At 54.7% G+C, this 9,282-nt stretch overlaps 1 protein-coding gene across 2 annotated transcripts; it reads right to left on the bottom strand.

Moving 5' to 3' along the window:
* Positions 1–520: 520 nt before the first annotated feature.
* LOC125347867 (protocadherin-8) lies at positions 521–5,230 on the bottom strand. 2 transcript variants are annotated; one of them, XM_048340807.1, is made up of 3 exons: positions 2,390–5,230; positions 2,001–2,208; positions 521–1,485 (listed from the first exon to the last, which is right to left on the bottom strand). In XM_048340807.1, the coding sequence occupies exons 1-3, from the start codon at positions 5,018–5,020 to the stop codon at positions 1,112–1,114; spliced, it is 3,213 nt and encodes a 1,070-aa protein (XP_048196764.1). In that variant the 5' UTR covers positions 5,021–5,230; the 3' UTR covers positions 521–1,111. The 2 variants fall into 2 exon arrangements, with proteins under 2 accessions (XP_048196764.1, XP_048196765.1); XM_048340808.1 differs by having other exon boundaries at positions 2,681–5,230.
* Between the last annotated feature and the right edge of the window lie 4,052 nt (positions 5,231–9,282).

Genomic DNA, 9,282 nt, shown 5'->3' with positions numbered 1-9,282 from the left:
GTATCATGTTGGTTCACCATAAATTTCTGAGTCATGTGGTGTTGGGTATTAGACCCAGGGCAAACACTACCTTGGTGCCACAGTTGTAGGCCATTTGTGTACTTTGTGTGTTTTTTCTCTTTCTTTCTTTTTGCCACATCTTAGTGTTATTCTTCAAGAACTCAAACCCCTGGTTACTAGTGAAATCTTCAAATGTTTAACTAGTGAATTAACAATTAAATATATTTGGAAGATGCTCAATAGAATTTGTTCAGGGAACAAATGAGGGCTGGAATTTTATAGTGACTAATGTATGTGGGGATATATATATATGTATATATACATAATTTACAAAATCAATACTTTAACACTTGGGTGACATTTTGCAGTACTCAAAATCCCAGTGGTTTAGTAGTGCCACGAGCATTAATTGTGCTCAAATAATTAGCACTTGAAAGAAGATTTAATTCTGGTATTGAAGTTACTTGTGAATATCTGACTATAGGCAATTTCATAAAAGCAATTAGCAGATTCTTCAAACACATGACAAATCCTTTATTACTGTGCTTATAAGTGACATGGTTTACAGAAAACCAAATGTAATTAAATAACATCAACTGGAAATCTACCACAGACTCAAGATATACAAGTTATACTTGGCAAGGCAAAACGTCTCAAACACTAGGTTGTTTCTGGTGAAAGATAAATTTCCATTAAGTAATTTCAACATGTTTTTGTGTTTTTTTTTGTCTTACAGACAGTTCCTTTGGCAATAACTTCCACTTTAGCTTTTTATTATATAAAAATATAACAAAATTTCATTATATACAAACATTACATTACACCATGTACAGGTTAAAAACACTAAGAAAATGGCAAGCTGCAAGAGAAACTAAAGTCAACAGCATGATAGGAAAAATTAAATGCTGCACACATTTCATAAAAATTACATTAACTACATTTTTTTTGTTTGCAAATACCAAACAGTACCAATGTGATTGGAAATAGCTTCCAACAACTTCATTTTAAGGCACATCTTGCATATTTATATATACAACACTGAAACCGGTCAATAACTTAGGGGTTTCTCCAGAGTGACCTGTATATGTGTGTGAAGACATGCAGCATGGGGTTACACATTTTCATTGGCTCCCTTTTTGGGGGACAGGTATCTTCCAGGAGGGGTCTGGTAGAGGGGCACCCCAATCTCCTGAAGGTCTGGGAGCCGCCCTGGACGGGGAGGGGAGAGCAGAGTAGCTGTCCTGTCATAGTCTCTATGTAGAACTTTCTCGTAGACGCTCTGCAGCCCTACTGTCTTGGGCAGCTGGGCCTGGTAGTAATTGTCCCTGCGCAGAGGATCCCGAGGCAGGGATGTGCTCTTGCAGAAGGTGGACATCTGCGCAGGTGGGTGAGTCGAAGGATGTGCATTGGGCCCCCCACAGGATGGGCTCCAGCAGCGGTCAGAATGGCCCAGGATCTTACACTCAGCCGTGCACGCCCACAATCCTAGCATAAAAAAGGAAAGAGCATTGGTGATTATTCCTGAGAACATCACACACACAACACACACACACACACACACACACACACACACACACACACACACACACACACACACACACACACACACACACACACACACACCCCTAAGCCTCCATCTTCAGAACGTAAGCCAGGTTAAGGCCGCAGAAAAAGGAAGGTGTGTACAGAGATGAAAGGCACCTCCATTGCTTCCTGCACACAAAGCCTGCCCAGCCCTTTAGCTGGAAGAAGTATGATAACACTAAGCAGCAGAATTCTCTCCTTCAGTGGCCGGAATCCTGCCTAACAGGATGGGTGTGTGTGTGTGCTTTGTTAAAGTGTGGAGCATTTTGAAATCACTGTAGGAGGCAGGCACGGATCTCGGAGCAGGGGGGAAAGAAGTGTGGGGAGACAGACAGGCTGGGGTCCCAGACTGTGAAGCGGCTAGCAGTGGGAGAGAGGAGGGAAGGCTGAATTCACAGAGGGAGAAGAGTTCTCACCGCTCTGCATGTGGTTGATGAGATCCTTTTTCAGAGCGTCCCCGCTGATGTCCGAATCGCTGTCGTTGAAATCGCTGTCCCCTTTGCCGCTGTCTTTGCCGCTAAACTTCTCTGCTTCTCGGCCAGAGATGGTGTTGAAGGAATGTCCCTTCCAGACCGCCACGGGGGGCGCCGGCTCCTTTCCAAACCCGGGGGAGGCTCCGTAGGGCTGCAGCAGGGAATGGGGGGAGGGGGTGCAAGGGTTGGGAGGGAAGCAACAAGAAACAGAAAAGCAAGCCCAACAGGTTAAGCGTCTCCCAGTGACGGCCCACCCCGACCCCTCGGTTCTCCCGTCCCCCAGCCTGTCCGCGGAGCACGGAGGGGGGCGCCCAGCCGCAGGAAGGCCTCACCTCGGCGTGCGCGCCGCGGAGCCGCTGCTGCCCCTCGAAGTGACAGGCGCTTTCCCCAGTGGCGCTGCCGCCCTCCGAGCCCGGCACTTCGGCCGCGGAGACCGCGGGTGGGGCCGCGTCGGCCGCGGGGCTGCCAAAGGGCGCTTTGCCGCTGCCAGGGAAGGTGAGCACGTCGAACATGTTGGGCCTGGGCCCAGCTCCCCGGGCGGCCTCCTCCGGGGATCCGGGAGCCGAGGCTCCGCCGCCCGCCGCCCCGGGCCGCTCTTCCCGGAGGGCCCCCCCTTTGCGCACCTCCTTCTTGCGGCGGTTGCAGGTGGTGGCGATGGCGATGATGGCGGCCAGCAGCAGTGTGCAGCTCCCGGCCAGCACGATGATGACGATCAGCGGAGTGTCCCATTGTACCGCAGGCCCCGACGCCTCGAGCCGAGAGCCAGGGGGGCGTGATTGCTCTGGGCTCCCCGCACTGGCGGGCGCACCCTGCCCGCGCCCGCCGCCTTCCGTAACCACGAAGCTGACCGTGGCAGTTGTGGTGAGAGGCGGCCGGCCGCCGTCGGATATGACCAGCAGCGCCTTGAACACGCGGCCCGGAGGCTCTTGTGAGAGGTCTCCGGTGAGAACGATCTCCCCCGTGCGGCGGCCGATGGCGAAGGCTTCGCGGGGTTCTTGCTGTTGCAGATCGAATACCAGCTCCCCGTTGACGCCGTCATCCGCATCGCGGGCCTGCACGCGGGCCACAGCCGTGTCCTTTGCGGTGCGCCCGGGGACGGCGACTTCTAGGGAACCATTGGCTGGTGCCGGGTGCACCAGGACGGGCGCATGGTCGTTCTGGTCCAGCACTCGCACTTGCACCAGAGCGCTGCTGGAGAGCTGCGGGGACCCGCCGTCGCTGGCCTGGATGCGCACGTCGAGCTGGCGCAGCGTCTCGTAGTCGAAGCTTCGCAGCGCGTAGATGGCGCCAGTAGCCGGGTCCACGGAGACGTAGGTGGACACCGCATCGCCAGAGCGGCCCACTTCGGCCTCTAACAGTCGATAGGTGACCTGGCCATTGCGGCCCAGGTCTGGGTCACGGGCAGCCACCGTGGCCAGATAAGCGCCAGGTGGGTTGTTCTCCCGTACGGAGACCTCGTAGACGGGCCGGGTAAAGAGCGGCGCGTTGTCGTTCTCGTCGCCCACGCGCACCGTGTAGGGCCTCACGGTGCGCAGCGGGGGCGCGCCGCGGTCCTCGGCTACCAGGGTCAGGTTGTACTCGGAGATGCGCTCGCGGTCCAGGGACGCCGCGGTCACTACCAGGTAGCTGCCCGCATAGGCCGGCTGCAGCCGGAAGTGCTCGTGCCCATAGAGGGCGCAGCGCACCTGCCCATTGGCGCCCGAGTCCCTGTCCGAGGTGCTGACCAGCGCTACCAGGCTCTCGCGCGCCGCTCCTTCTGGCACCAGCGAGGTGGCTCCAGCCTCGGGCGTCCCGGGCCCGGAAGAGGAGGTCGCGTCGGTTCCACCGAGTGCTGCGGCGGCAGCTGCAGCAGCGAAGGGCGAGGTGCCCGGGGCTCCGGGGGCGGCCAGAGGGGTGATGGCGATGTCGGGAGCGTTGTCGTTGACGTCGCGTATGCGCACAATGACCTTGCAAGTAGCGGCTCGAGGCCCGGGGCCACGGTCTTGGGCCCGCACGTCCAGCTCGTAGGTGTCCTGGCGCTCGTAGTCTACGGGGCCGGCCAGGGTGAGGCGGCCAGAGCGCGGGTCGAGCCGGAAGAGGCGGCGGGCTTCGGGTGGAGTGCGGGCGCCGAAGGCGAACACGACGTCGCCGTTGGGCCCCTCGTCGGGGTCGGCTGCGTCCAGGTCCAGCAGCAGCGAGCCCACCGGAGCGTCCTCGGCCAGTTCTACCTCGGCCACGGCGCCTTGCGGAAAGGCCGGGCTGTGGTCGTTGGCGTCCAGCACGCGCACGCTCAGGGCGGCTGTGGCGGACCGCGGCGGGCGCCCCCCGTCCTGGGCTACCAGCTCCAGGCTGTAGGCCGCCTGGCTCTCGCGGTCCAACTCCTGGAGCAGCACCAGGTCGGCGCACTGGGCGCCGTCTGCACGCGTCTGCAGCTCCACTCGGAAGGGGCTGTGCGGCTCGGCCAGGCGCACGCTCTGCAGCCCGTTGGCCCCCACGTCCTCGTCCACCGGCACCTCCAAGGGGATGCGCGTGCCCACGGCCGCCCCTTCTGAGATCTCCACGGGGATCTGGGCCCGGGGAAAGCGGGGCGCGTGGTCGTTCACATCCCTCACCTCTACCTCCACGTGCACCAGCCGGAACTGCTCCTGGGAGAAGCTGACCACGTCGAAGGCCAGCACGCACTGCGGGGCCTGGCCGCACAGCTGCTCCCGGTCCAGGCCTGCGTCCCCGACGGTCAGCTGCCCGTCCCCCTCGCGCACCCGGAGCAGAGAGCTGTTGAATTGCTTCATCAGGCGGAAGCTTGTGTCTCCGGATACTTTCATATGCAGATCCTCAGCGAGGGTCCCGATGACCGTGCCGGGGGCATCCTCCTCGAAGGTGCTGTATCGCACTGTCTTGCTTTGCCCCACTGAGAGCACCCAGCAGAGGCTAAAGAGCTGTAAAGGAAAAAGACAAGGGGTGCCCCAACGCCTCCCAGGACTCATGCTGACAGCCCTAAGTGCTATTCCAAAAGGCTAAGGAAAAGATTCCTTTCTGGTTTGCAGATCGGGGCGTGAGTCACAGGCTCCTGGGAACTCGCTCGAGCTCTGTGCGGGAGAAGTCTGCGAGCTGCGGCTCGCTCCGCTCAGCCTGGCTCTGGGAACGCGCGGATCCGCCCTTACTCCGCGCCTCTCCCTCCCTTCTCTCGGCTGGAGATGCGCCGCCGCGCGCCGAGACACCTCCGCCTTTATAGCTGCCGATATGCAAATCACCGGAGCCAGGGAGCCAATGGCCGCCTTGCCCTAGCGCCGCCTTTCCTCCACCAGCCTCTGACAATCCCTTTAATGTGGAAAGGCTTAGAGGAGAAAACAAGAAAGGAAAATCAGGAATCTTTCCTTTGTTTTTAAAAACTCCTGCCCCCTCCGCTTTTCGGTCAGCGCCTTGCTTGTAGAAGAGTTGGCACAGGGCTCCGGAAGTAAGAGGAATGGATGGTTTTGTTAATTGTGCGCTTCGCATCCTTGCCCTGGTGCCAGCTGCTAGAACTAAGTGCCAGGATCTAGGGTTTCTCCTCAGGAGCTCCTTATCGAACCTCGCCCCATTCATTTTGCATCTCGGAAGCTCCCAAACTCGCTCTGTGATGTGAGGCTGTGCTCCGTGATTCCCATGGCTCCTGGATTCAGCCTGTCGACGAAGAAGCCCGAAGGATAAGAGAAAATTGATTTTATTCAAATTTGTGTACCCAATTGTGTGTTGCTCATGTGAGCCCTGGTGATCAGAGCTACCACTTCCTTTTCAGAAAATGCTCCTACAATATGTTAGTATGCACATCACTGTCCAAATGGCTTTCTTAAGCCCTAGGCTCTAGTAGGCAAGGAAAAAAAAAGTTCCAAATAGGATTTAGCATAAGCTTGAGGAGATTTGGAAAGGTTTCAAAGATCAGACTGTATCAAAGGCTTATGAAGCCCTCGTTAGCAGTGGAAATAGAATGGCGTGGCAGGCGATCCCATTGGAGGCCCCAATGTCTGTATTATTTCACTGTGACAAGCTAAGGGGAGAGAAAGTTGAACAGTTTCCATAGCGGAGTTGGGCTAACTTGAATATAATGAGCAAACGCCACATGTATCCATTATGTTGCTCTATTCATCCCCAATCACTGCCATAACTCTCCGCTAAACGGTGATGGGCGCTGAATTCCACACAATACCGGTTCATATTAAAGTGCATTTAGAGAACTTTCCCTCCTGATGCCCTGTTCCGCCTATTTAGAGGATTTTCTTTCTGTTTTAATGGGGCCACTCTGGGAAGTTACACTTGTCCGGTTCCAGAAGAACAAAATCACAGCATGACATTGAAACCTGGCACGAACTTGAGGGGGAACTTAACCATCTGGCTACAAAAGTGTGGAACTTCAGCCTTGCCAAAACTGGGCTGGTGGGCTTCTCCATTTTGCATTACCCCCATAGGCATCCCCACTTTATGCCTTGGAAGGCCCAGAAGACAAGGCCTCAACCAGGACCAAGACAGCTTCTTACTCAAGGGTTCTACTGAGCAGGACTGCAAAGGAAGGAGTATAGGTAAAAGCACATGCCATGCATGTTCTTGAAGAAAACCGTAAAATAAAAATGTGATAGGTTTGAAAAGCAGTATTCTCCCTGTTTTCTGAATCCTGATTTTGGTCCCTTGTCAGCCTTCGTTCTGTATTTCACTCTCTTAGAGTTCAAAGGAATGTGTTTTGTGGGTCTTAAAAACAAAAAGTCCAAGAAGGAGTTTTTCTCCAAGGTAGTGAGATCATCAGGGAGCTGGCTGGGGAGTAGGGTGAAGAGGAGCTGTGGTTGGATGCTCAGTGTCCAGAGAAGCAAATGAAGTCCTAGCCGTGGTAAACAAAACCTCCTAGGAGGGAGGGCGACGGTGGGTAGCTTGGTGTTTTCTGGGATCCTAGCTTCCCATCTCACTCTCCTCCACCTGGCAGTCCAGAGACATAAACATATCCCCAGCCACGCGGAGACTCTATAGAGGCCCAATCCTCCACCTTCTCTTCCACTTTTTCTCTCTCACTTAACTCCATTTTAATATTTGGCTCTCACAAAAGACATTCCTGGAGTGGGAGTCTAGGAAGCCAAAATAACTTTTTGTCTTTCTTCCTGGAACCCCTGCTCCCCTGGCCAGTAGCCAGATTGAACCCTGGACCTCCCGGTTTATGACCTCCTTCCCCATTCCCCTGGCGGGCCTAGGTTCAGAACCCAGATCGTGGACAGCACCTTCTGCTCCTTGGCTTGCGTAACCCAAGCCCACCCCACCCCCCTCACCCCCCGCCCAGGCACAGCTGCTACTTGTCAGAGGACCCCGACATAGAGGTCAGGAGGAGGAGGTGCGCACTGGAGCTGGAGTCACAGAAAAGAGGTATCTTGAGCTCAGGAAGGAGACGCTTGCTCAGAGTGGAGGGGCTGAGGGGTTGACGCTTATTCAGAGCCCCTCGGGGAGTTGCTGAGGGTTTGACGTCCCAAACTATGTTTTTAGGCTGGAGCGCCATAGCGCACCCGCGTCCGGCCTGCTTCTTCCTTCCCCAGGCTGAAATAAAGGAAGATTGTGCTCGAGGGTGGGTGGGAAAAGGGGCTGAGAAGAAGAGCAAGGAAGCAGGCAAAAGCCAGGCGGCTGGAGGAGAGACGTGGGGAGGCTGCCACTAGCAGGTTGAAAGCTGCCAAGGTCTGGGCCGCTGGGAAGTGGCCAGGGCAGCGGCCGCGCCGGGAGGCTGGGAGCCGCGAGCGCGGAGCCGGGGAGGAAGGGCGCCCAGAGCCGGGGCCTGGGCGGGCGCGCGGAGGCCGGGGCGGGCTGACCCGGAGGTGTGAAGGCACGCGAGCAGAGAGAGCCGCCAGCTTCGGAAACACGATCTCAAATAGCGCGTCAGCAGCCTCAGCAAACTCTCCGGGGAGGACAAAAAAAGGTGGGAGGGCTGGGAAGAAATGGGGGGATTGTAGAAAGAGAGGGGAGCTTGCCTGCCCCAGGGCTGATCTCAGCGGCACAAAAGGCGCTCACATGGCCGTGTTATTCTCTAGAAAGGCCGGGGTTGGCTCAAAGGAGCCCCTTTCTCTGGTTTTTTTAAGAAGCAACTTCGCCCCGCAACTGTCTCTTGCAATCTGGAGAACAAACAGGGCTCACACAATGGCCGGCGTTTTCTCGGAATGCAAATGTGGCCGGCTCGGGCGAGCAGGGCTTCTGTGACCGCACCTAATGCCGGCATTGTGGAACTCGCGTGCAGACACCCAGGGTGACACGCGCGTCACGTGACGGATTAGGGCTCCGGGAAAGTTTTCAAAGCGGTGACAATAGGGGGGCTCAGTCCGATCTGATCTCTCCCACAGTTTAGCGGGGAGAGAAAAATCAGGATACATTCTCATAGGTAATAGGATTATCTTTTCCATTTCAAGTTCTATGCACCATGTAATTTATTTTTAATTAGGATTATATCTACTAGGAAAGGGAACGCTGTCTTTGCTGGAAAATGTAATTCTAAGGATGGATGGAGAGAGGGGTTATTTTTTAACCTTCTAACTTTTCTTCTTTTTAAATAAATATGCCCAGGGCCCATGGTTTTGCTTCCAACAGGCCCATGTCATCCAGTAAGCCTCTCAACATAGTATGCTGCAAGGGCTTGGCTAAACAAAGAACAGAAGAAACAAAGAACAAGGGTGGGGAGGGGCAATGTTGATCCTTCTAGAGAAATCACATTTTGCAAAAATCTTTTAGAATTCCTAAACCTGTGCGTTGCTCTAGGCTTGATGCTCATTTCTACACTCCAAATGCTTCTTCTGCTTTTGAAAGTCCCCCTTCCTTCTTTATTGGGTTTCCAATATTGGCAGAGCAACTTCTAAATGCTATACAGCGCCACAGAACATCATTCTCCATAGCTCCGATTCAAACTCAGCAGTCAGACAATGAGACAATTTGGGGGGAAGGTAACTGTTGTTTCAACACTGATTTTGGATTGGTCCCAATGCCAGATGCTCACCATCCTGGAATGTTTCCAGCTCCCAGCCATTAAATATTTCCTATGTCTTCTGTGTCAAGAAACTCCGGAGACTTCCTTTGCCTGAGAAGAAGTGGGACATGGTTGGTAAATGCCCGCTCTGGTATCATCCTGCTTGAGTTTAGCTCTTACCATGGATTTTCTGTGTGATCCAGTGCCAATTACTTGATCTCTGTGCATCTTAATTCTCTCACATGCACAATGGGAATAAAAATAGCACCTGTTAACGTTGCCTTGAGAACT

Source organism: Perognathus longimembris, chromosome 3 (genome assembly GCF_023159225.1).
Source record: "Perognathus longimembris pacificus isolate PPM17 chromosome 3, ASM2315922v1, whole genome shotgun sequence".
In the NCBI taxonomy this organism is placed as follows: domain Eukaryota; kingdom Metazoa; phylum Chordata; class Mammalia; order Rodentia; family Heteromyidae; genus Perognathus; species Perognathus longimembris.
This window is presented reverse-complemented; position numbering and strand designations above follow the sequence as displayed.

Excerpts from the sequence above, each read along its gene's own strand:
- LOC125347867 (XM_048340807.1), bottom strand. The coding sequence starts at position 5,020 with ATGAGTCCTGGGAGGCGTTGGGGCACCCCTTGTCTTTTTCCTTTACAG. Across the intron at positions 2,209-2,389 it reads TCCGCGGCGCGCACGCCGAG|CCCTACGGAGCCTCCCCCGG; the intron begins GTGAGGCCTTCC and ends TCCCTGCTGCAG. Across the intron at positions 1,486-2,000 it reads CATCAACCACATGCAGAGCG|GATTGTGGGCGTGCACGGCT; the intron begins GTGAGAACTCTT and ends TTTTTATGCTAG.